The 27,397-nt window shown below is 47.5% G+C and overlaps 1 protein-coding gene across 1 annotated transcript in view; it reads left to right on the top strand.

The window, feature by feature from the left end:
- Positions 1-27,195, top strand: part of LOC128894148 (uncharacterized) — a 62,042-nt gene extending 34,847 nt beyond the window's left edge. The window contains exons 3-4 of the mRNA XM_054155640.1: positions 5,831-6,059; positions 26,606-27,195. Of these exons, the coding sequence (XP_054011615.1) occupies positions 5,831-6,024 (194 nt within the window). The 3' untranslated portion in view covers positions 6,025-6,059; positions 26,606-27,195. The remainder of the gene's footprint in view (positions 1-5,830; positions 6,060-26,605) is intronic.
- The last annotated feature ends 202 nt before the right edge of the window (positions 27,196-27,397 follow it).

Genomic DNA, 27,397 nt, shown 5'->3' on the forward strand with positions numbered 1-27,397 from the left:
TCTCTCTCTCTCTCTCTCTCTCTCTCTCTCTCTCTCTCTCTCTCTCTCTCTCTCTCTCTCTCTCTCTCTCTCTCTCTGTCTCTCTGCATTGTAACTTCAATTTCAGGTAACACGCTCGATGACTGCTAGGAGAATTAAATTGATTCCTCCCAGGCCAAATTATCTCCGTCTTCGTTGTCCTCTCCACCCGCGCGATCGACTAAGGGATTAGTTTTTCATTAAAGATTGCAGGAGAATCTTGCCTGGTTTGCAATCGCGAGGTTGAAACTGCAACCGCGGTGCGAAAAGTGTTCGTGCAACGAGTGCGGACGCGAGAATGGAAGAGGCAGGGGATGACGGAAGTTGCAAAGGGGTCGTTCGATAAAAGATTACCGAGAAGTCCTCCTCGTTTGGAGAACTGAGAAAGAACGAGGAGCGCTCGCAACCCTTACGCATCCACAGTTCTCAATTAAACGTAAACTATCGACTTAAGTAGGTCAGAGAAGCTGCATATATCCTGTACTTTGGGTAACAAACGTGCCCGGGAACGCGACTATATTTTTCCAAAGTAATTGACCTCTAAATGCGGTACGATGCATTTCCTGCGCGAGCAACGTGTTTTAATTAGACGAACTTTTCAATCTTCTTTTCCAATAACGTTTCATTCCCCTCTGCGTCGTGCGCGAATTAATAACATTCAACTCGTTTCTTCGTGCTTTTTCGACAGATGGGGCGCAATTGTCAGTATAATAATTGCTAGCCCCGAGGGAAAGCAATTTTTGTCGATGTCCTAATTAGAACAGTCGCAAATGAACCGACCAGGTCGTACCAGGTGTTTCCGTGTGCCCTGTGAGATGGAGTGAGAGCGCGTGGGAGTAAGCGAATGGAGAAGGGAAGAGATGGAGATGAAGAAAGCCGAAAATCCGCAATATTCGCAAAGAGCATTCGCCTAATCGCATTAAAAGGCGGCGGAGGGACGCACTGTGGCTGAAAGGCGGAAAAGACCACAAATTACAAAAGTTATATTTTTCATGAATCTATTATTATATTCTCGTAGCCAATTAACTGTGGTATTCAAGTCTGCAAATGGTTTGTTGCAAGGTTTTTCCCGCGTTTCCATACAGAGGGAGTCTTAAAAAATTAAACTTCCAGTTACTTTCAGTCACCATTTCCGTTGCTTTTTGGTTACCACGTGCACCTGCTATTCGTCGATCAAAGAACGCACTCGACAAGGGTCCATTGTCGATTCCATCACGCACACTCGCGCGTGACCAGCCGGTGGTCGCGCGAAAGTGGCCGCGAGTTTTCATATTTTCACGCTAAATTTATCCCGCCGCTCGACCGCACAATGGCGCGCGTCTAAACGCTCGCTTTTCATCCGCAGATTTCGGCCATTAAGTCCATTGACGGATTACCGTCGTCTCGTCGGCTTCGCGGTCCCCTCTTTCGGAGTTCCTAACCAAGGGTACGTCCTTCCTAGGACGTCCACCGCCTCGGGGACGATTTTTTGAATATTCGCCTTGTAAAACGCTGATGGGAACCGTTTACGGTGGGCATTGTTCGTCGGCTGAGGTATACGACCGTCTTCTGCCATTCTTTAGCCCTCCTCGGATCGCGAAGGCTCACCCCTTGAGTCGCTCGGGACTTTAATCGCTATTTTCGCTTTTCTTCCTTACCCTGGCCATTGTGCTCCGCGCGATAACTCGATCAAAGAGCTGTCACTTTTACGGAATTCCTTCCAGGAGACCGAGAAAGTGCGAAAGTTTCAGTTACTAGGTTCTATCTAACATTGAGGATCTTTCAGGAGCTCGGGAGCTCTTTGCTTTAAAGAGTTTCGTGTAATTTCGATACATAAAAAACGCAACAACGCTGCGTTCGGTCCGACTACCGTGAAAAATTCCACGCGTGATTCGCAGATTGAATCGGAACATAATCCGAATGCGTTTCCATTTTGCGCGCCAAGTATGAAATATCTCTTCGGGGAGGGCAGACCCGCTCTCTATTTCAACGGTAGGCGGAAGCGCAAACAACGGCGCGGATAATAAACCAAATAAAGTTCCTCGCGGCTCGTTCGCTTCGCTCGCTCTAACGCGTGGGTAATCCCGTGACAGCGACGCGGCCAAGAGTGAGAGAGAGAGAGAGAGAGAGTGGAGTTTTCGAACGAGTTCCGAACCAATTTCCACCTGGATACGTTCGCGTGTTCGCCGAGTGCTATCCTTTTTTCACCGCAAACCCCTTCCGACCCGCGGCCGCGTGGAAATATAAATTATTTGGGAATTAAGTTAATTAAACGACCGACAACGGACGCGGGCGAAAATTGTTGCCGAAATAAAAGTCACAAAGCCGAAATCGCGACACAAAGGAAGGCCCATTCGTAGCGTTGGTTTGTTATTATTTGTCCGCGCGGTTTCGATGTTTTTTAAATCGCTTTCTCGCGGGCAAATATTACCCTTCGAGTTAACGGACTATCCTGTTAGCCGTATTCGAATCGTCGAGGTTCGTTAAGGATTCTTTTCTAACTTTTTAACGCGCGGACCATTTATCACGTGAAAAGCGACGCGTACTAGATGCTGTACTGTATATTCTTTTAAAGAAATTTTTTATCGCCTCGCAATTATTACATCTCCAGGAAGCTTTACTCAAAGCGAAGTTCCTTTTTCGATACAGATGAACTTTTTTCACTTCGATACAGCATCTCGAATAAACACAATAAAATTCTTGCGTGTTCCGCCAATAGCTTCCCCGTCCCCTCTGAAATCGGAACACAAAAGACCAACGCGATAATAATGTATTAACGCGTGCTTTACGAGCGGACAATTTCGCTCGGAGGCTTATTTGCCCGCATTTGATCGCAAATCCCTAAACGCTCGAATCCCATCAAACGCGTCTCCGGCGCGATTCTTGTGCAGCGGGGAAACGGGGCGATAAAATCCAGTCCAAAGTATAACTTATTGGCCCCGACGCGGCGTTGCCTGGACATCGCGCGCAGAGCGGGACTAAATATAACCGTACAATGCTCGGCTGGCAAAGAACGTGGATTATCCAGGATTTCGAAAGAACGAGCTTCTCTCTCTCGTTTCTTCGTCTCTGGTCGCGATACGAGCGCGTCAGCGTGGGCGTTGCGGGAGTCATCGGACCGACGCGACCGGAGATTACCAAGCGATATTCTGTAGTTAACGCCAGCCGAGTTATTAATCGTCGGCAAGATACGTTCTTTGGCCGTCGAAACGATCGTTCGACCGCTGAATTGCTCGCTGGTCGAGTTAATAACGACTCGACTCGATCGCAACCGACGCGAGAACGCAGAGGTCTCGACTTTCCCGGGCCGTTCCACTGGAAAAACTACCGCGGGATCCGCCCCGCGCGCGGGACACAAAGGAAAAATTAAACGAACTCGCTCGAAAAGCAATTCATCCGCTGGGAGGTTCTTTTTTTCTTCTCCCCCTCGACCGCTAACAGTAGCGAGCAGAGAGGCGTAGCGCTTTGCGAGCCCGCCGCCGCTGGACCCCGGAAATTAGGATTCATCGCGCCGGCTGAATTAAAGTCGAGAAATTTTTTAATTTCGTAATATGCAGATTAGCCCCTCCGAGTCGTGTAATTAATTCCGGGCGCATATTACGCGCGTCTAAGTTTTTGCTGATACCGCGTTGCGCGAAGCCGCCGTCGGCGTCGGCGTCCAAGCGTCGTTTTTTTCCCCTCCCGTTTACCACCGAACTTTGCCCGCTGATGAAATTTTTGACGCCGTTGTCCCGACGTACAGAGCGTCCCTTCCGTGAGAATATGCGCGCACGGTTTTTTTTTTCCCCATCCTGGTCAGGTATTCTATATAAACGTCGCGTTGGATGATATATCGTCTTCGATGGGTTCGATTTTATCGCGCCCATCAAGGGGACGCGCAATCTGCGCGTTACGCGTTGGGAAACTCAATTTCCAGACGTCCAGCGTGGGCGGTTGTCTTCGTTCAAGAAACGCAAAGAGAATTTTTCTGTTCGGGTTTTTTACTCCATTCACTGCCGACTACGAGATGTCTCGTAGTTCAAATTGATTGCAATTATTCGAGGGGATATTTTCATTTTAAAACAACCGATTTAATATCACTTTTTATTATCAAAATAATATCCTTAGATTACACATCCGTATTAAATTTTAGCACCCAAGGCAAAACGCTTTAAATTTGCCTGGCAGAGAGTGGGTTAATTTAAAGCTAGTCTATTACTGGTTTCTTAACTCTAATGTTCTCCCCTTGAAATTGTTAAGGTGTTAAAGCCCCGAGGGTTTATTTGTTTCCCAAAACAAGTAACTCTGCAGCTGGAATTCATATAAATTGATACCCAGAACTCGAATGAATATAAATTGATATCTACACCCCGAATTTATATGAATTCACCTCCACGCTTTGAATCTATATAAATCGATTTCTGTAACTCGACTTCATATGCCCACTGCAATTTCAAATTTTGTTGGTTTCTAACGCAAGTGATTTACTCCCATTTCCATCCTTCCCTCCACACAGTATTCGCTTGCATTCATTTACATACTCCAACATTTATCCCAATCAACATCCAACGTCTAAATTTTCCTTTGTAGCAAAAGCGTCATCGACTTCGAAAAGCACGGTGCATTAAGCAAAATCACATTTTCGCAAACAAACTTTATAAATATCAAATCCGATTTAAGAATCTCGAAGTGCACTCGAGAGTTCCGCGATCCGGTTAATAAAATTCAAAATAGCCGAGATAACCGTGGCCATTAATCTCTATAATAATCATCTTCCAGAAATTGCAACTACTTCAAACTCGAGAACAACGAAGCTTCGTGCTTGTAATCTCAATGAATTTACAGTTGCGACAGGATTCGTTTCTCTTAGACACCTCCGCGAGTCGAAATTTTGCGAAAGCAGGAAATCTCCCGCAGAAGAATTCAACAAGTACCAGCAATTTTATCGGGAAAGTTACAAACTTCGGCAAACGGATTCAGAATTATCTAGATTTCCTCTGTACAATCGAATGCGCCGAGACGTGGTTCAGACCTTGCGTTAAAACTAATTAACGTCAGGATGGAAGGGCCCGTTAGCGAAGTCATTAATAACTCGAACGAGAAAAACTGAAACTACTTGAAGGAAACGACGTGTAACGCTTCAGTACCCCCAGACACCGTTTTTACACGCAGTTATCATATTTTGATAAAAAAGGGATGCTTGGACTTGCATTAATCAGTGCGCGTTAAAAACACCGTGCACGTGTTTGATTAAAGAGCCTAGGCTTTAAAAAGTAAACTGGAGTTTTCCAAAGATTTGTTGATGTTTGAGATCGAAATTATACCTATTGTAACGCGTCACAGGACGATGTCCACCCGCTGGCTCATAAAAGTGATCCATATAGAAGTTTCCTGATAGATTTATGTCCCCGTGCAAATCCTGCCAATATAATTAATTCGACGCGCGACGGTTCGAAGCGTCGACCGTGTTTCGTAGATAGAGAACTCCGCACAATTTTCTCTTTACTCACGCTTCCCTCCGTTCCCATCGAACGAGCGCCCAGACATACCTCTTTTTTCGGTCACGATGCTCTCGTCCAGACTAAAATAATATTTCACGGTTCTATCTGGCCCCGTCGCGCCCCCTGGCATATCGATCAGTCCTCCGCGTCGGGACGCTCGTTCGCGCGTCGCGACATTTTAAATTCAGGTGCATTCGAAACGCGGTCCAGATACTTGCCTCTACAACCGTTCAATTACTGACTCTCACGTGCCAAACTAAAGGCATCCACTAATTATACCTAATTTTATTCAACACTTGAACAAAGTTACAACCTTTCGAAAAACATTCTAACGAATCTTCATTTTGTTCCAGTGTCAAAAATCGTGCAAGTCTTGAAAATACAACGAACGGCTGCCGCAAGGACATATCTCTCGCTCCCAAATCTCCCAGACGGTCCCAGAGATCCTAAAGCTGGACGTCGAGATTTCCATATCCCCCACGGAAGGTCGTCTCTTGGTGGAAGCTCCAAGTGTCCCGTCAGCGTTCGCCACGGTGAGACGCATTAGTTTCGAGGACGTCGACTCGAGCTGTTCCCACGTAGGTACGTATGGAGTGCGTAGATAATGCGGAGGAAGGCTTTGCTCGGGGTTGGAAGGGCTCTGCCGCGACAGTGAAGGGGTTGGGCAACCTCGTGGCCCTCGCACTCGAACAAGAAGGGGTCGGTGGCAACACCTTGCGCCGATGCCTCGATACGCCGTAAATTATTGTATTCGAATCGTACGTCGTAGGACCACTTCCCATTCCCCGGAACAAGGGTCGGAGGTGGTGCACGCGCGTCTGCCACGCACCCCCGCGATTCTATCTGCGTGGTTCGCGAGCAGGCTGCGGCATCGGGAAAACTACTCCCGTTTTGTTTTTACTGGACGATTTATTGCAGGCGCGGTGCTCGCTGGAACTGATCGCGGTTACGTGCCGGCGTGGCGACATTAGGGGAGCTCAAAGTGGCTACCGCAACTTCGAACGAGGAAACGAGATCGCGAAAAAATGGAGAGTGTAATTTATTTGTTGAATTTCAGCGGTCGAAACCCAGCCGGGTGATCGGCAGATTCTTCTTCGTCAATAATGTTACAATTTTTTATGTAACTGTTAGAGTGAATCGATTTGTGCAGTAGATGATGATGATTCCATACGAATTTTATGTTGCGAGAACTTGGAGTTCCCATATTTCAACCCCTACCAAAGTTCACGTATCAAAGTTAAAGCAAACCCCCCAATACAGGGCTCGAAAAAGTTCCTCTCCATCCCTGCTTCTTTTGCTACGGATTCGGCGCGTCTTTATACTTGTACGGCTACACGACTTCGGTATTACGAAAGACGAGAGCCTCCCCCGCGGCCTCCTCCGCCCTCTGCCTATTCAACGCGGCTAATATTTTGATCCGAGATACGTGCTCGGTAATTCCTTCCGCTGAAAGAGCGGGTACTTCTGCGAGACTCAGGCGAGCCCGACCAGTTGCGGTAGGGGACTTGATTTTATTTAAATTTTAAATCCGAGATCCTGTGCGGGTCGAATAGACACGAGTAAGGGGAAGGTCGATCATCAAGAGGGAAAAGTGGCGAGGGCACGAGCATGTAAATGCAGCTTGGTCGTACTGTGGAGTTTCTGTTCACGCTGATAGAGGGCAACATTTCCCATAAGTTCTTCATATGTGTACTATTTCTACGTTTAGACACACCGCTATTTGTTCCGTTTAGTCTCGAGCTACCAACCTCGATGAATCCAAGAAGGAAGAGAGGGCTAGATTTCCTCGTGGGAAATAGATAATTTCTTCACTGATTCCTCGAACCTGAGAAGGTGATACACAAGTCGTAGAACAGTCCCAGGTACTCCTAATCACCTCCTATGCACAATTCAGTCTATCCCGTTGACTATCTCCCACCTCCCCCCTTTTCAAATTGCTAACGAAATCTTCCTCCATATTTCGAGGCCGGTAGCCTGCGTTGGCTTCCGCTGTGAACTTTCAACCGGTTCAGCGAATTTTAAGGACGATCGATCAACGTCCCAGGTGGAAAAGTGCTCGCGTGCCAGAACAGTCTCTTCGTGACGGAGTTAATAGCGTCTGGCGAGTTGGCGAGCGCGCCACCTAGGCAACCGGACGAGAAAATTGCCGAAAAACAAGCAACCCTTCGTCACCCTCCAATCCCCGCTATTCGTCTATCCACCGTTCAGCGGGGAAAACGCGAAAACATTCGTTAAAGCGTTCGACGAGTATTTACCGAGTTCGATGCCCGTTTACGACGAGGCGCGAGCGTCTTTGAGCCGTCTCTTGGCCGCCCCGAATTTTCCGCTTGCCAGCTTTTTATCGGACCTCGCCTTCTAACGAACTTCCTCGACAACTTCCTGAAGGATTCGCCACCGAATTCGAGAGTTTGCTGAAATATATAGACCGCGTAAACAGGATTACTGCCAAGCAAATACGCCGGCTCGAGATGACTCGATCCAGCTCGGGAATAGGGGGTTATTTTAATGATTTTTGAAATTTATGTTACGCGCCCCCTAAATACCTTGCCCTCAAAATTGAAAACTAAAATTGTTCAGGAATATTTTCTTAAGTATTCGCAAATTATTTAAGGGGTGTGTAATATAGATTTCAGAAATCATTGAATATAAGAACCATCCTAAGCTACATCATCAATTCATAGACATTACTCCAAGTCCAGTCAGCCACGTGTTACCAAGGGAAAACGTCTCTTAAATTAACCAGAGCGCAATGGAGAGTATCTCAACAGAATTACGGTCGAAACTCGCCTGGATTACAATACATCCGGGGGTTACAGGTAGACCAAGTAAAGGGAGTCGTTCGAGTCGGTCTTCGAAGGCCCAGAAGGCAGAAAAGTCACGCGACGGTCGGTCGCGCGGCAAAAAAGGGGAGTAATAAACTGCAGGACGTCTCGGCGGGTTCCTTTCATCCGGAGATCTCATATCCCTTTGCCGAAAAGTTGCTCGCTAGGCGCTCGAACCCGTGGGAAGAGGCGGGAACGGGAAGAAAATTAGGCAGCGTCGTCGTTTGGTTGGAGGGCTGCTTCCTCCCCCTACGACGAAGGCTTTCCTCAAAGAGTAGGATTGCCGCAACGAGGGAGACACGTCTGAGATAATCCTCCAGCGGAGGACTGTCGCATAACTTCCCCGCAGGAAGTCACTCTGTTTACCATTCTAAAGACGTCTTTAATATATAACGGGCAATTTTCCTCGCTCTATGCCCGTAAACTTCTTTGAGAAATTGGATGTTCCCGAAGAAGGGTGGCAGTCGACTCTCCCCGCCCTTCCAACCGATGCCACGGGGGTGGCCGAAAAACGGAGGAGACGTTCCTAAAGAGATCACGACCGGAGCAGCGACTGGTTGACGGTTGGCTGAAAAACAAGAGCTCCGATTCAACGACCCGCCGCCGCCTCCTCAGACTTAATAATCTCCGCATAATCCACAGAGAGTCCCCCGACGTGCCGGCGATTTCATATATTGTGGAAGGAACCGCGTGCTGGCATCTACTTACCTGGGAGTCGTTTTAATATCTGACCTCGTCCCAGCTAAGGCTCCAAGTTTTCGACCTCGTTGGGCTCCTGTTTACTTCCTCAGCTCTCGTTCTTCCCTCTTTACTTCCTCTCCTTTCGCTCCACGCTTGTACGCTTCCCCGTCGACGACCCCACGCAGCGGGAAAACGAATAGCGCGTCGTTAGCCTCCGTCTTGGCATCACCGCTTACCAAGAGAATCAGCTTCGAGGTTGTTTTTACCATCGCGATCTTGGATCGCGCTTCTTCGCGCGGTCATAATCCGTTTTGTCTCCCTTTTTCGAGTGAATACGGTGGGATGGTGAACGCCCCTCGAAAACCTTCAAAGGACGGAACCGTCGAGTTGTTTAAAGAAGTACACGCAGTTGTCACAGACTCGAAATTCAAGAATTTTTTTTGAGACACAATTGTTTATTACACAAACTCGCTATTTTGTCAAGGAGAAACTATTATTCCGCAAGTCCACGACCATTTTTGAATACGTATTTTAATATTGGCAACGAGATTCTTCCGGCTACGATACCTGTCGGCAACCTCGAAGAGAAGTGGCGTGGATATCGGAAACGACGAAGCGTCACCGTCTCGATATAGACCAGCTGTTTCCCGTCGTAGTCGTTATCGTTATCTCGAGATGTTGTCGCGGGGAACGTTGAGCTCGCAGGCATTGTTTCGCGAAGGAGGACATATCGAATCGTTGGCGGCCGATCGTTGACCGACTTGCTCGCGGCTTTCGCAGGTGCCAGTCCCCTCTGGAATTCGTTCCATTTCTAGTTCTGCGCTGGAAACGACGCGGATTCTGTCCCGAATGGCCCATTCCAGGCGACCAACGATCCTTTGTAGGGAGATGGATGCGCGAACGCAGACGCCTCGAAACGCTCGCAAGAATGCGCGGAGTTCGCGGGCGAGGGGTTGGAAAAATCATGCTCGTTCGGTGCGTCTGTGCCCCGGCGATGAGAATTTAACGACGCTATTTTATTAAGGCACCTCAACGTGAACACGCTCGAGAAGGGTGTATCGTCACCGGTGGAGCACTCCCCTCGCATAGTTTGCATACTTTCGCCACTTCTGTCGATCCACCGCGCGCCAGGATACCCGAGACTCCAGACGCAGCCTCATTAAGGACTCTTCGGAACGCGCGTGAAACAAACGAGATCATCCTAACCGGGAGCGTCGATATCTTCTCTAACAAATTGCTGGACGAATTCTTGGATAAACTGCGAGAGCACCGAGCACAAAGGGCAAATCGCGACGAGGACTCCTTTCGAGTCGAATCGATCGGTGTTGGCCGGTTTGCTGAGAGGTGAGCATAAATGGTTCTTTTTATCGGGGAACGTACGTAGCTCTCATGCCCTCAAAGCTTAGAATTCAATGTCTTCGTTATCGCCGAGTTTCGCTTTAATGTATTCCAGTTTAATCAGCCCCGATGCGGGACCACAACGAAGCCTAGCTCGAGGCGGCGCAGCCACCGAAAGATCGACTGCTTATAGAGAATGCATTACACCGGTAGATCGATCGATCCGCGACGTTATCGGCGCGATCTTATCTCGGAACGCGATTACGTCGAACTATAAGCCGTACCGTTGTCTTAACAGCCTCGCGGATCCATAATTGACACGAAACGCGATTAACGAACGATCAGAGTTTTCCCAGACGCGATGCGGGTCTGCAACGCTTTGGATTATGGTAACGCGGATTGCTACAGATTCGGGATTCGATTGAGTCAAAGGGGTGCCCAAACATGGAGGCAGAGGGTGGTCGTGGTTCTTTATTAATCGATGTAGTGTTTTTAGGGGAGATTCGAAGCAAAGTGGCGACAAATGGTTAAGGCATTTTGCAGTTTCTTACACATTCAAATTTCCTGTAAATGCATAAAAATCCGCAGTCAACTTGGGATTTGTCATTCGTAATTTCTCATGAAAAGCATGTCCACGCGTTTGAATTCTATTATAGAGATACTATTGGACCTGGCGTGGACCTTGAATCGACAGAGCATCGGGGTCAGTTTCCCGACTCGTGTCGATGGTTCGACATAATTCGAGAAGAACGTCCCTCAACAGACTCTTGATCCGCCCGGAGATCATCTAGGCCCTCGTCAATTGTGTTTTCCGGCATTACCAACAAATACGATCCGATAAATCATCCCTTGAATCGCCGGTGTGGCCCGATCCACGGCAGGCTTCCATTGTTGAGAGTCCGCAGCTTTGTAGAAATTCTTCTCTTTGGCATCTGTCCGACATCGCGCACCCTTCTGACCGACGCTGGGAGGAGCGAGTCGTCTCTCGGCGTTTCGCCCCGCCGTCTCTGTTCTTCTGTCATTTCTGTCTTCTCGTCATTCTTCCACCGTCCGTCGTTACCACTCTCCCTTCATCTTTTGCTTCTCCTCGGTGACCTGGTTTCACCTCAACCTCCTCGCGCCGGTTTTCTTTCACCCTGGACGCGAATTATTGCTAAGTAACGCCGGCGAGAAAAGCCAGCCCAGTCTTTTTATTACACTCTCGGATTATAATGTCTCTGTCATCCCCCCGGGATAATTTATCGAGGCTCCCAGTAAGCGGGGTGTGGCGAGCGCCTCCGCGAGAATTTATCGACGGGTGTCCTTATAAAACATCCGACGGCGAACCGCAAGGGTCAAAGGAACACGTGCGTTACGTCGTTGATCGTTCTCGCTGGGCTATTTACAGGATCCAGGGATGAATTTCTGGTTCTTTCGTTGCTCCTTTATGGTTCTGTGGGAGAGAAGTGAGTCGTCGTTTCTGTTTGGTACGTGTTAGGTCGACGAATATGTCTGTAGCCATTCGATTGCTCCCATCAAATTTTAAACAAGTTACAAACGTTCTGGATTCACGTCAAAATTCGTAGATAAAAGAAGCTGTAGAATTCATGTGAAAGTGATTTAGGTTACAGTTTTTACCAAACGAATAATGGCTACCTAAGGTTATTCAGTTTTCTGTTCTAACTTTGCTCGAGCCATCACGTGCTAAAACATCCAGCAGGGTTCTCTCGAGTTACGGGATCCACGGGTCCGCCACCTCGCCCGTTCGTTCCCCGGAGATTTCGGGACAGGTGGCAGCCACCGAAGTCTCGGACGGGACCCGCGCTCCAGGAAGCGTCACGGGACGTTTTCCTCGAGACGACTTCCTCGGTAACATGTGGTTCTCGTAAAGCGACGATCATCCCTCAGGAAACGGCCTGGATAAACGCGTGACGGTCTTGCTGACAGACCGATGCTTTCGTTAATTTAATTCGTCCTAGCCGTTGCTGGCGTCAGCGTTTACTGAAAACTTCCCGGCGAAGTCAGAGATCCGCGCAACAGAAATACGCCGGCAGGGTGGGACGATTTAACGTATTCGTTAGAACTTGGAAATAATAACAGGAACAAAAGAATTTCGGGATTCATGTGAGAATAGGTGTTTTCTTAACTCATTCATTGCCAATTACGTGATATTTCGGAGTTTGCGCTGTAAGCTTGGATTATTAAAATTTAAGAAACTTATTAAAGAAACAGTAAATTTAATACGACTTTTTATTATTAACGTAATAATAATTCAAATTAGACATTTTTATACAATTTTGTCGTTCAGGGCAAACTCAGGTTGAAGACATTTCGAGGAAACGAAAGATATACGATAGATACACTTTGATATGGCTGTTTATTTAGCACGTTAAATATTTCCATCGAATTAACCCCTATTCGATCCACCTCTTCGCAACCGCGCATTTGCAGTTGACATCCGCGAAATTTCGCGCGTAATTAATTCGACCAGGGAGTCTGCGTGTTTTTTTTATTAAACTGCCGTATGGGTGTGAGAGGGTCGAAAAATCAAATTGAACTCGATTTTCGCCGGTGCTAATAACAGAGGTTACTCGATAAAAATTGCAACGTGCCGCGCCACGTTCCCAGTCCGCGAAAAATAATACGGCCGATCGAACGTTCGTTTCCCACTCGGAATCGATAAAAGGTTAGATCAAATGCGGAGGCCCGAATACCGTGCTCCCTTTCGTTGTAGGTCGATTCAACTCCCTCCCTGTTAATAAACACCCCTTCTAACTGTTTGTGAGCGCCACCGTTGCACCGGAACCTCCGCTATGTAGATTTCGTATTTTCGCGCCTCGCGGACATTAATAAAATATGGCTTCGTTGAATCGGTTATACTGTTTGTACGAGCGTGGACCGCGTATACCAATCGCGTCCGATAAAGCACCGCTACCCTGTCGGTTGCCAACCAGCACGTTTGCGTCGCAGGTCATTTTGAAATCGCGGTGGAATAACAGGGCTGAGAATTAACCCTCAGCGACTTTTAGTCGATCATACGATTGAACGCGATTCGAGGAAACTCTACCTCACATTAGACCCTGTAGATCTTTCATGATCGGTCGATATCTCAGCAGCTATAGGGTCGTCGAATTTAAAGCAGAAGTTAAATTAAAAAATTCGAAATGCTTCGATATACTTTGATTTAATCTATTTACTGGCAACTACGAGATGTCCCGTTCGTCTCTCCCATTCGCGCCGTACTATTGCTGTCAATAATTCGCGAGCGATCAGGGTGGAAGCAACTGATAGTTTTATTAACCGAGCAAGACGGGACTCGTATCGGTTGTAGAGACGCAGAAGTAAACGCGTTTTCGCTGCCAATTTCCAATCACCCCAGCCGCAACGTTAATCGAAAACAACAGAGACGCGTTGCGCATGAACGAGCCACCGGAGACAACGAAATTGATTCGTTTATAAGAGCCGGAGGCTTTGTTTTAATAGAATGCGGCTGGCTAATTGCGCACGGATTTTAGGCGGCGCGCACCGCAGCAGCCGTGGCAACGCTCGTACACGGAGAGGTGGGACGGAGTTTCCGCTCGCTACGGCCGCGAAGTTCGGGCCTGGAATCGTCTCTGTTTCGTTCAATTAACGTTTATTAGTTTTCTCTTAAGCGGAACGTAAATTCCGTCGGTTATCGTTTGGCTTCGGACGCGCTAATCCGAACCAGGCAACGCGATGCACGGCAACTATTCCGGAATTTCGGATGCTCCCTCTAATCTTCCATTTTATTCATCGTTCGAAAATCGTTCGCCATCGAGCGGGACTAGCAAACGCCAGCGAGATGGCTGCCATCTCGATCCATTTTCGATAGAGGCTTTAATAACTTCCCGTTCGAACGTCGAACGAACTAGAAAATAAAAAAAAAAAGAAGAAAAAAAACGAGCGGTTTTCCGCGGAAATGCCCAGCAACCGTGGTGAAAAAAAATATCAGGTTTCAAAAACAGTTCTACGCGTTCCCTGCAGCGCTCGCCCTGCTCGTGACTCGGGAAGCCCTCCACGAAAAATAATACAATGACTTCGGAAAGGGCTCTAGGGTCGCCATGTGCATCGTCGCGTTTTCACCACATGCTCGACCAGGCCAGCACGTGGCTCCCAACGATCTTGCGGCGTTTCCTTTCCCGATGATCCGAACCACGTGTTTTCGGGGACCCCGTGAGGAAATTAACGGCTATTAGCGCTTCCTGCAGCGCCTTCAACGCGGGCATGAGTTACGAGCCCGACGATTCGTCGATAAATCACGGACAGTGGTTCGAAAGGTAGCCAAATTCGTGTCGGAAGTCAAAAAATGGCAGTATAAAGATGGAACACTGACTTTTATTCATGTAATTGAAAAAAGTGTTTCTAAAACCAGTCATTTGTCCCATCGCGATGGAAATAGTTACAAATGAACGTCGAGTTGATTTAGCGTCAAAACTAGGCCAAATGAACATCTCGTAATCTTGTAGGGTTAATATACTTTGACACTTAACTTTAAGATTTTTCAAAAAGTGGTGTTACTCGATTTGCGTATCAAACGACTCATTTATCTAGAATTGTCATGTTTACTAGGCATGCGTCCTTGCGAGAGAGCCTTCCGATGCCAAAATATTCCCCACCTCACATCGAGCTTAGATTTTGCTGAAAAATTTACGACGTTTCTGAGAGCGTGTACCGGAAATTCGAGCTCTCGGCTCTTTGCCCCCTCTCCCAGCGGTGGGGAAATCGCGCGATCGGTGCGCGTCGTTTATGACCTACCACCGTAAATAGCTCGTTCGTTGTAACCTTGCTCGTTTCGTTCCGCGATCCTAAATCACGTTAGTCGAGTACCGTGTCCGTTACAGTCGGTGTCGTGACGCTGAATGGTGATTACGAGTCTCCCGATTGTTGCGAACAAAGCCTCGGACTTCTCGAGGAAACGGCAGCGAGCCTTCGGACACCCCCCGTGGACCGTGGCGACTTCCTCGGGTGCTGGACTTCCGTTTGGGCTGGGTTTCTTCCGTGATTCCACGTACCCTGTACTCCTGGGAATTTATCGAGTGAGTCCTTAACGCTTTAACGAGCGACTATTTACGATCCTACAAATTGTTACAGGCAGTTAGGAAAAGAGTCTTGTATTTGAAGAGTGCAATGTTTGTGGTGGATTACATTTATCTCTTGGTAAAACTTTGTAATTGGTTGCAGTTTATTTTTTAGATTTTAATTTCCACTTTTGAGGTATTGCACTGCTCCATTTCGAAACATTTCGTATTAATTAGAACAGGGATCGTATTGTTCCCGATATCGATACTATAATAAAGGGTTTTCCACGAACGTTTTAAAATTCTGTTTTTAATCGAATTCAAATAGCTTTGAATATAAATATGTTTTAAAATTTGAAATGAATATCGCTACTGAACAATTGAATCTTAAAGCTCCTTTCCTCTTGAAAAACCCTTTATTCACCCGAAAAGAATATTATCAACGATCCAAGTTCACTGTAACAGAGTTGCGCTAATGCAACACTTTAGAAAAGAAATTAGTCTCGGGATTCCCAGAACTGCGCACACAATAGACAAGGTGACGAAAGCGAGACGAACGAGCGTCGACAGGTTCCCAAACTCGAGTTACGACTCAATCGTGCCTCCCGTGGTTAGGGTACTCACCTCGGAAGACTCCTTGTCCATTAGTTTGCTACGCTTAAAATCGTCCGCTCTTTCAAAGAAGCACGTTATCGAGTTTGCTTTCTGAGAATTTTTCTAGACGTTCTTTGGTTGAACGGACTCGTGAATCGTTTCTTCTCCGGGCGGATGCTGCTTCCGTGAAACAATCTTTTTCGTTCCGCTTTCCTCGGGGCAAGGGGACGAGCGGGACGAAACGGTAGCACCTCGTTGCATAAGTATAGGAGAAGATAGAGTTCTGGTTTGTTGAGTGAAGAAAGGAGTCGTTTTCCGAATCGTATGTTTCCGAATGGAACTATTGTAACGAAATTTAATTTTTAGAATGCTACATCCTATGAGAATCTTGAGATTTAAACGAACCGTTCACTGCACAAATCGATTAACTCCACTTTTTGAAAAATCTTAAATTTAGGTGTCAAAGCACTCGAACTAGTTTTGATTACTATATAGAGTATATTGTTAGTGTACAAATGATCCACCTGTGCAAAATGTGATTGAAATGCTGACAGGTCCCACGTGGAACTCCCTTTGCGAGAACCTTCCCGCTCGGTTGCCCCCTCGGGCCCCGTTTCGAGCGATTCTTAGACATTAACGAGTCGCCCCAAGTTTGGTTAATAACATTCGAAAGGAGCTATAAAATCGACACTTCCACCTGCCGAGCGAGGCTCGTTTCTTTCGGGAGGCCACGAGAGACTATTAGGGAGGATGGTTTTACGAGGGCCCAGGCGCCCCCAGGCCAGAGGGTACGAACTCGAGTCCCCTGCCCCCGCAGATCTCCAATTTCGTGATTTACAACGGTTCCTCCGCGCGGTCCATTAACCGTCCGCGGGATCGGTCGGCCGCAAATCGACACCGAACGTAATAAATAGCGCGGGAGGAGGTGTTAAGCCCGTATTTAAATTTAAATCGCTATCTCCTCGGTAACGAGCCCGCGCTCCCAACCATCGCTACGTGACCCTAATGTCCCTGTCTAATCGCCGGTAATACCAGTCGCGGTTTCTCTCCGCCACTCGACCTTATCCTTTCGTTTCAATCCACTTGCGCCAGGGTGTCGTTGCCTAGCCTTCCTCGTCCCGTTTCGCAACGGGGATCAACAGGGTATTAATCATCATTGCCTCGTGTCGGAACCTTTCCACCTTCCCTTCGGTGCTGTCCAGCAAATCGCGCATAATGATGATCGAGGACGAGCCCCCGTGGATTACCGAATTAGCGCGTTCGGCGGTCGGAGATCGCGCCGCGTCGATCGCAGTCGACAACAACGCGCTCCTTGGACCGACTTCCTGCAGGATTTTGCGGGAGATTAACGAACCTGGGGGTCTGGCTCGATTTGTTAGCGAATAGGGAGAACAGAGCGAGCCGTGATATTAGAGTGATTGGGGGAATTGTTGGTTTTGGGGTATAGGTAATGAGGAAAATGAGGGAAGCGAGGTTACGAGGGAGGTGGTTTTCTATTAAAATGTAACGACGGGGGCAGGGAATCCCTGGTGGGTTGGATTGACTTCAGGATTTACTGTTTAATCCATTCGCTGCCAACTATACGAGATGTCTCGTAATTCAAATTGATTGCAATTACTCGAGGGATTTATTTTATTTTCTTACATTTTCGTACATTTTCTTTTTAACATAAATATTACTCGTGTCTCATCTCTTCACTCGATAGAATTTTACATGAGAACGTGCCAGGTTATGCGTCTTATTAGTTCAGTCCAAACGAATATCGAATTCATGCGATCATCTTAATTGCGGTCCACTTCGTTTATAGAACTCGTTCTTCAATCGGGGAAACGCAGTTTCTCCCGTTGATACGGCCATAAATTTTCCGTAGCAGCTTCCCAGCAACGAAGTTGGCCCGCATCGTTGATCGACGCGATAAATCTGAAAATTCCGGAGGTGGCGGTAACGACTTCGCGTCGCACAACGGCAATGATATCGGCCGCGTGCTTACGGGAATCTGGGGAGCTACGCGTTAACCGGGGGATTTATATCTGTATGAAGGCGTGACTAAAAATCGCCATATATCACGTTGCACCGTGTTGCATGCTGGTTACGGCCCTACTGGGGTTGGCCGACGAGGCTAAGCCGGGGTAAACCACGAGTCGTTTGTCATGCTTTTTACTAATAAGCCGTTCTCCTGCCGTTCCGCGCTTTAATGCGGCCACGGTATTGCCAACCTTGCGTTCGTTTTGAAAATCGGCAACGCTTGCCGGCCAGCGCAAAACTGTTACTCCGAATAACTACGTATTGACTGAAAACATTTGGAACGCTTTGATTAACACATTCGCTACTTCGACAATTTTTTTATTTTATACACTACATATTTATAACATTGAGATTTCAAAACATATTTTGTAATTTCTATCTATGCCCTAAATGTCAATTTAGTGGAATATTGAAACCCTCTTACCACAACAAACTTACGAAACACCAACCCTCGCGGAATACCGTACCTCCAGATTCCAAAACCAAGGAAGATTGAAATCCTCGGTCGGGAATGTATCACAATATATTCCGTTAAGCTCGCAAAGACTATAATCGCGTCTCCGAAGAAATTCCCCAAAGCCAGCGTATTCCCAGCGACCGATAATCGGCGATACGTCGTCGAGGAAGACGCATCGTCGAGTCCCGCGATATCTCTCGCGAATCCGCGAGGAGTTCGAACGCAACGGATTTTCGCGCGGGCCCGGTTCGAGGTAAATCTTCGAAATGGTCGCGGATATCCTCCGGTTCTATAACGGCCGCGGACAAGACTCGCGGCGGAGGGGTGGGGAAAAATTGAGCGGTAAATAATTCCGCGTGTCGGGACGAGGCCGTCGTAACAGATACGCTTGAATTTCATCCGGACGTGCACGCTTTGCGGGTAAACAAACGGCACTTCATAAACCGGCGGACGCGATACGATCGAGCCATTATTTATTGACCTTTCGGATTTACCGTCATGCATGCACGGTCGTGAAATTAGTTTGGCTTGAATTATCTTTCGACGCAGCCGGCCGATCGCGGCTCGATAACCAACGCGTCGAAATTATTGCGCCATTGAAATCCATTTTTCGATGGTCGAGGCAGAGCCACCCCACGTCGCGGAGGATAGAGCGATCGCTGGCTCGTACGTTTCGAAAGTTTCAACTGACGATCCAGGAGAACGCGACTCTTATCCACGTTCGAAAATTTCGACCCTCGAACGAGATGCGTCGTTCGCAATTTTTCTTGGTAAGAAAGGAGAAACTATCTTCGATTGAACGTTCGCGGAAAGTTTCCAAGCCTCCTTCTAACAGAAATTATTAGCGTAAGGCATGTAGCGCTTTAGAATCTCGAGATCGTAAGATCTTGAACCCCTTTACTCTTTGAAGTTAGTTCAAAACTATCTTACCTTTTGCTTAGCTTTGCTATTTCATTGAAACTTTTTCATTCGCGTGGCACTACTGTGAAGTAACGTGAAAAGTAAAATAAGTGGAATCAGAAATGTATACAAGTCAGCAAGTTGTTGACACTGTTTTCTTCTGTGCAGCTTGAACTTTCTTTTTCTTTCATAATCGCGTGCCTCAAAGAGTTAAGTTCAAGAACTACCGACTATGACATGCATTTCGAATTTCTTCTTAGAATTACTCATTTCCTAGCAAAGCTTCGAGTCGACCTCGGCAGTTCTAGCGTAGGGGACGTTTTTTTCTCGTTGATGGAATTTCATGCACCGCGCCGCGATTCCCAACAGAGGAATATCGATTCTCAAACTGCGAAGGAGCAAATTTCTGAAACAGTTTCGAAAGAAGAACGAAGTTGGCGCGCGGCTGTCGAGCGGGTCCGCGAGGTTAAATATTTGCCCGAGTGGCCAACGAGAGCCACGTTCGAATGCGAAATTTAAATATTCCTTCGGCCTTCCATCTCTCGCCGGTAGCGCCGCCGCCGGTGCGACCCTCCGAAATTTGTTCCGCTCCGTGTCCGCGTTGCTGGACGTGAAATATAAGGCAATTTCATGAACCATTAAGAATGGAAGTTCATAAGTCGGCAGCACGTGTTTTCGGTGTTAACCCGTGTAGAAGGCGAAATGAGATTTTTCGAAGGGTGGCCCCCTCCTCTTGCGCGCCCCTCCCGCGCCCAGGCATTGACGTATAACGGGTGTCCTGCGGGGGCGACGCCAGACGCCACGACCAAGCGTCCGTCTTTCTCCAACGTACGGGTTTTTCCGAGACTTATCAGCCCCCGAAAAAATGCGTTCACCCCTACGCGCTCGCGGTGGTTGAAGCGATTTTTTACGAGCGCCGAGGGTTAACCTTATGGATGGGGCTGAGATTCTTGGGGAGTTCCTACTCGCCTCTTCTTTTACTCCTTGGTTGTACCGACCCCATGTACTTAGGGATACCGGAGCATATCGTTCAGGGGAGGTTTTCGAGGGTGACATCGCGAATTTCGCCTGAACTTTTTCGCGTTGCTTTATCCGATATATCCGATTTTTTTTTGTCATGTTAACTACAAGTACAAATGATCACAATTAACGACCTGACAGACGTATTATCCAAAAAACAAAATCATGAACTCCTATAAATCCCTTTATATTACTAAAATGTACGGAATGAAGATACATATATCTCTTCAGTTTTAATTATACCCAAGCTTTAACGCCACGAATAATCACTTTTGTTATCATTTGCACAGATTTCGCCGTTAATTTATGGTTAATAATTTGTCATATGTCGTGAAAGTAAGACAGGTAATCAAATTTAGGCACAATTCCTCCCTTCTCTCCTCTATGCAAGTTCACGCTCCATTCCTGCATTCTTAAAGGGTGGCGGCGAACGTTTTGAAAGCCTGCGTGGGCGACGCAAGAATGGGGGCGGCGAGGAAGGAAGCTCCTTTATAATTTTACCCCTAATTTATTTCACAACGGAGCTAATAAAAAAGCCGACAGGCACCATGTATCCCAGCCGTCGCGAGGGAAGCATGGAATGAAAAAGTCCTGCGTCTACTTGCTGGTCCTGGAACCACGGGTCGAACAAAGGGAGCGTTGCGATGCTCCCTACTATCGATTTTTCCTCGACGTAGCCTCGATCGTGGTAATTACAGTCCCTGGAACATTCAAAATTATATCTCTAAAACCTACCACATAGCATTCTTATTTTATGCAAAGAAATTAGTAATATGCAAGGTCCTAGGCTATCAAAGTATCAACACCCAATTATTCCATCCTCCACGCAGAGATTCGCGATTAATTAATCAAATTAACGTTGAAAGTTACCAGGATCACCGTTGATTTATCCCCTTCCGAGCGCAACTTTACCCCTTTTCCAACGTCGAAACTATCCCTGGATTCCTTTATTATCGCGTTATTTAATTAGCGCAAATTCGGGGAGCAAACAGAGGCTCGTTCGAATGCCAAATGTTCGAGGGTTTTCTCAATTGTTCGCGATTGCATTTTGCCGATCGTCGAAGCGCGCAACAATGCAGTTTTATTATAATGCGAGCAATACCGCGGCGGGAACATAAAATGAGCGCGGTCGTGTTTGTATAATGGAGAATTCCGATCGTTCCCGTGCGCGATAAAAATTAATTAACACGGCATGGGTGAACTTGCCCCCTTCCTGATGCACCAACTACGCCCCTCGCGCCCCCTCGGCCACGGTTGGCTTCGATGCGCGGCGTATATTTCACGAATAATAAAATAGCCCGGACACGATCGTTAACAGGAACTGCGCGATAACACCTGCGGCACGTTCCCCTGGAGAAACTCCGCTCCGACCGCGTTACGTGTCCTTTTTAACGGTTCCGCTCGGCTAACGACGGGTAATAACAATAATTCTGCAGGACCACTTAAAGGAATTGGCGAATCGTTAACGAACGATCGCGACTTTCCAACTTTCTTCGAAAATGGCCCACAGCTCTGAAAGAAGCCTTTTCGTTTGGACCAGAATGTTTCTTTCTGAGGGAAATCACTGAGGTGCTGACAAACACAGGTCCCTGTTAGATGATAAATAGAGTGTTCTAATTCTCTTTGTATTAAATTTATGCGATACAATATCGTTGGAAATCTGTATCGATCTCCGCGGATTTATTAACATCGAACAAAATAAAATATAAGTAACAACATTTATTTAAGGTAGTTGTTCCGTGGATTTATTTAACGGTGGATTTCAACAAAATTTCACTTGATTGTTCTTCACCATATTCCATTTTACATCATGTATAAATACGAGAACCCAAAAACAAAATATCACACATCGTCGTATCAATCCCCGAAATAAATTCCTCCCACATTTCGCGCGCATTTTCCGTACCGACGCGCCCTATAAATGCATAAAATCCGGCCGGACTACCGATCATACGTTCAAAAATCTCCCGAGTCGTTCGAATATGTGCAAACAATCTGAAAAAAAAAAGAATGTTAAGGGGGAAACTGTTTCCGTCCGTCGTCGAAAGCTCGATAAACGGGACAGGAAATGATTGGACGCGAGCGCTGAAGCGCTCATACGCGACCTGGAAGCTTTCCAAGCCGGACACCTCTCGAAGAATACAACCAACGGCTCCCGATATTCGTGTAACGAACGTTTACACTTCTGCAGAAACGACCAGTCCGAAACAACGCTCTCTCAACCCTCCCCCCGGTCCACCATCGAAGCGCGGCCACCCCCCCTCGGTTAATTTATTCTATTCTCCAGCGTGGAATATCCAAACGCTGGCCAACGGAGCGCGGCAAAAAGGGAGAGGGGTATGAATGTCTTTAATAGTAGCGGCGTCGGTTGACGCTGCGAGTTTTGACAGACAGCTCCTCGGGGCACAATGGGGGCCGGGGCGGCGCACAATGCGGCCCTGGCACAATCGCACCGAATTATACATGCACGTACGAGTTCGCTTAGGTAGGTACCGCGGAGCATTCACCGCGTTAACGGAATAGGAGTACGAAATTCGAATACAATATACGCGGTTTAACCTGCCGTCTCCCTCCCGTCCCTCGTACCCCGCGTCACGATGAACGCACCGAAGGTTCTAATGAAGATAGACACGGGCACCCCCTTGGCTGCCACGCTCCCGTCTCTTCTTCCCCCTGGAAGCCGCGTTCTTTTCTTCGCGGCTCCTCCTCGTTTCCATCCCTCAAGCATACCTGTCCCGTACTCTGCCTCTCGTCTCCCGATTCCCCGCGACACTCCAACCGAGGAGTTTTGGCCCCGTCGTTTAACTTCGTTTCGTGAACGCTCGACGCTAGAGGCGGCTCGTAGGTCTGGCAGGTGGATGGGAAGGGCGAAGGAGACACCGGGGATCGTTACGCGGAGGACTCCTGCTCCCGAGGGGGCACGACGTTCTTATTATCATAGTGGCTCGTTATTATTAGTGCCGCCCGTGAAAGGATAAGGGGATCGACGGAGTCGAAGGGTTGTTTAACGAGGACGGACGCGATGCAATTCGATAGCGGTAGCTTCTCTTCTTTTTTTCTGTGATGGGAGCTGACTTTTGTGTCGATGCTCCCTCGCGAGTCAACCCCTTCGCTTCCGTATGAAATCGAGGGAAAGTGGGAATTCGAGATGCATTCTTGGCCTCGTTGTTCGCAGTCGACCGTGACGGGGAAACGAAATGCTCGATAGACAGCTCGGAGGCGGACTGGTTTATTTCGGACATCTGTTTTAACCCCGATCGGGGTGGTATGTTGGGTAGGTTTGAACGAGGTTTTATTAGGAAAGTTTAATGCAACAGGAAATTGAACAAAGGGTACGTTATAGTATCTGTAAAGGGGTGTTTTCACTCTTAGATATGTAAAATTGACAGGGTCTTCGTTTCTGCATAGCTTCAATTTCTTTTGAATGGTATCGATCGCCACACCTCCTTTGTCATATGTGTATATAGGCTGTGTATAGGTAGTTTTAGTGTTAAAATGCATGTAGAATATAAATAATAGCGTATTAGTCGTGTACATTGAAATCACAGTCATCGACCAACCCAGATGCCCGAACAGGAGTCCTAGCAGACTCTTTTAAGATACAATGGGGGAATATCGAGCGGGCAGCTCTCGTTCTCGTCGGCGAGAGCATAAATCAACAAAAGGCTAGGGGGAGGGAGGAGGAAGTCGCGCATGGGACGCCGCGAAAGGATGATCGGTGCTTAGGTATGCACCAGGAGGAACGTCGCGTTCGGGAGCATTTCTTCGGCGCAGTCACGTGTGTTTACCTGTATACGTTCGCAGGAAATGTATTCACCGGTCGCGTAGCCTTCGTCCGTGACGGCAGCTGGTTCATTTATCTTGCAGGGACACTCTTGTCTCCGTGTCCCTTTATTTTTCACTCGGTATGACGATCTCCGACGTGCGCGCCCTTTATTCCCCCCGAGGACGCGAGCCGTCCAGTTTCCTCCACCCCTATCGACGCGACACCGATCGGAGGAAGGAACCTTTGTTTATTGAGATCGGTCTTCCGTTGATCGCGCCTCAATGGCTCGACCGTGAGAAAGGGGGAGCCTTGGACGTTTCGAAAATTAGGTGTACTTTTTGGTGGTCGATTCGAGGAATTTGTTCAAGACTGGGGCAGGAAAGTTTCTTGAAGCGCACGAAGGACAAATATTTGTGGAGAAAGTTGGGGATCGGTGACTTTTTAGTGAGCGAGTAGGGTTTTATTAGGAAATTATTCAAGCCTTATTTGAAATTTATTTAGTATTATTTCTAATGCTTGAACTGACTGTAATTATTATAAGGGTTTGATTGAACAGACACATCGAGTCTAGGAGATTTAACTTGCATATGTCGATGAAACTGAAGCTCCTATATAATAATACTCATCTACAAAAGTTTATCAGTTCCAGCCTCTGTTAATTATCAAAGGCATTTACAAAAAAAATCTGTCCACGTCGCGTTCTGCTCCATGGAAAAAAAAACAAGCGAATGGCCTTCCTGGCATCTTGAAAATCCATCGACGCGCCCATCCCCGCGGATCGATGTCCCCCCTAAATTCGCATTCGTGGCATCCGCGTCGAACCGACGGATGAATTTTGTAATTTACTGCTTCCGCCTCGACCGGTCGGCTGGAGTTCTCGATCTGTTCGTTTATCCCTCCCCCTCTCGCGCTGGATTCTTGCTCTATTTTCCCCGTTTTCCCTCGATCCGTGCGTCCCTCTGGCGGGCTCCTCTTCTCGCGCCTTCCATCCTTTCATTTTCTCCACTCGCTTTTTCGCCTGTTTGTCAATTTTCTGCGCCAACGGGAGTAGTCGATCCGTCCCACCCCCGCCCCGCTACCCTCTTCGTCGACATTCCGGCGGATGAGAATTTGATGAGGTAAACACACGGGCGACTCTTTTTTTTCCGTGTTTCCTTTTTTACCCCTCCCAACCTTTCTTCGAGACGACGCTCGTAAACGCTCGCCCCAACGCTGATTTATGCGTGCGGATCGCAAATTAATGTTGACTCCGCCGCGACGCTTCGCCTCCTTTCGACGCTGTCCTCCTTTTTCGCCACCGTCGTTCTTGTTCGATCGTCCTCATCTATCCTTGCCCCCTCCCCCACCCTCCCCACCCTCCCCCCTTCGACGTTTTAATTTCTCCGTCCGGGGAAATTCGAGGCTTCCCGGGACGCTTCGACCAGTTTTACCCCGGCTCGTCGCGACAGACACGGTTTTGGTTTAAGAGCTTTTCTTTCAACGTCGTTCCATTTGCAAATGGACGAGGTAACGGCACTGAAACTAATAGAGAAATGTAGATAGAATATTGTATTCTTTGGGAAATTTTTGGATATTCAATATTACTTAGATCCTCGGGGTATAATAGAAAATAAAACATGTAATAGAAATTTATAGTTCAAATCGTCTTCAGTCCTCTTCACCTTACAACTAAAAAGTTTTTCAACGCAAAAGTCTATTCCCCTCGCGCTCTGATCAATATCGATCGTGAATACTGGCTACTGTCTGTACAGATAGAAAATATGCCGCTAAAGCTGGGTATTCCCTCGCCCGTGATAAATTGTGAACACCGCGACGCTGGATTAACAAACGACGGTCGTCTCGATATTTAATGGCGACGTGACGGTTTCACGACGGACGGTTCGGTCGGTGGATGATAATCGGAGAATCCTCTTACGTCGGAAAGAGGGAGGACGTTGCGCCTCGACGTTGGGGGTCGGTGTTCTGCCTATAAGCGGGTCGTTCGATCTTCGGGAAGCTTGTTCGCTCGGACGGTCCACGCTTAATTATTCCACGTAAGAGGCTTACCATTAGACGCGTCCTTCAGAACCGAAGCCGGCTTGGCGCCGCTCAAGTGCGTAATAACTTCCATGTACCGTCAGGCGAATCGCGTGGCCTCCGTGCGACGTCCTGACGGATCCGAGGAGATTCGCGTAATCATTCGTGTTTGGTCCTCTCTGCGGGACGAACACACAGCGATTAAGAGCGGTCAGTGCGGAAGTCCTGCGAGGAGTTTTATTTATTAATTGACTGCTTTTACGTTTCATACAAAAATGGATTTATGAGTAGAAACTTTGTGTATATATTTGGAACACTTTTAAAGGGGTTTCAGAATTGTTACAAGTGCGAATGCAATGATTCCTCGGCGCCTAGACATAGAAATCAAAGCTTCGATCTATAACTTGATAAATTCTATAAAAATTGTACAAAGCCTTCAATGCAAGCTTGAAGGTGCTGCTTCTAACAAATCGATTTTTGTTTTGTTCCAGGCCAGAGGAGTTCCTCGTAGATGTAAACCATCGAGGGACAAGGAACGTCAAGACCGTCGGGTTCGTTTGGGGCGCAGGGTAAAATTAGGGCCGACAGAAAGTTGAGAAATGAAAATCTCGATCGCGGAAAGTACTGCCGAAGGGCGACGGCACGAGCAAATGGGAAAACGTAGTAGAATATTACGAAAGTTTCTTTTCGCGTACAAAGTCGAGTCTCTTCGGCCCCGCCCGATCCAGATTAAGGGGTGCCCGCTGAAAGAACGGCGATCGTGCTTCAGGATTTTTCGCACTTCTAAAGACCGTTCGCTACCCCCTTCGTCGTTCATTTTTCTCTCTGTCCGTCCTCCAATGGTTTCTCCCTTACGGCTGAAAAGTTTCCCGCGGCCACGATGGTTTTCCTATTTGCCGCGGGCACGACGGATCGCCAGTCGGGGAGTGGGTCGCAGTTTTTGTATCGGTGGCCTCCTCGCAACCCACACATTTGATTGTGCCGCGACGTGACTGAAATAAACCTGCTGGACTACCGTTTCGTGTCTTGAGAATCGCCACTGTACTCGGTGAACAATATTTACAGAAGAATACTAATTTTGCGGAATAAGTCGAGGTAGAAAGCAATACCTTGGAGCAAAAATCGTAATCGTCACGTTGCTCCCACTGAATATATTTTAAGTTGCTATATGAAACATCTACTTTGACGACTGTAGCATTTTATTTTCATACTTACACCCACGCGCATACGCCCAAAAATAAATTAACCTATTTCACAGATGGTTAGCCAAGTAGGTTCATTCA

Source organism: Hylaeus anthracinus, unplaced genomic scaffold (genome assembly GCF_026225885.1).
Source record: "Hylaeus anthracinus isolate JK02 unplaced genomic scaffold, UHH_iyHylAnth1.0_haploid 3, whole genome shotgun sequence".
In the NCBI taxonomy this organism is placed as follows: domain Eukaryota; kingdom Metazoa; phylum Arthropoda; class Insecta; order Hymenoptera; family Colletidae; genus Hylaeus; species Hylaeus anthracinus.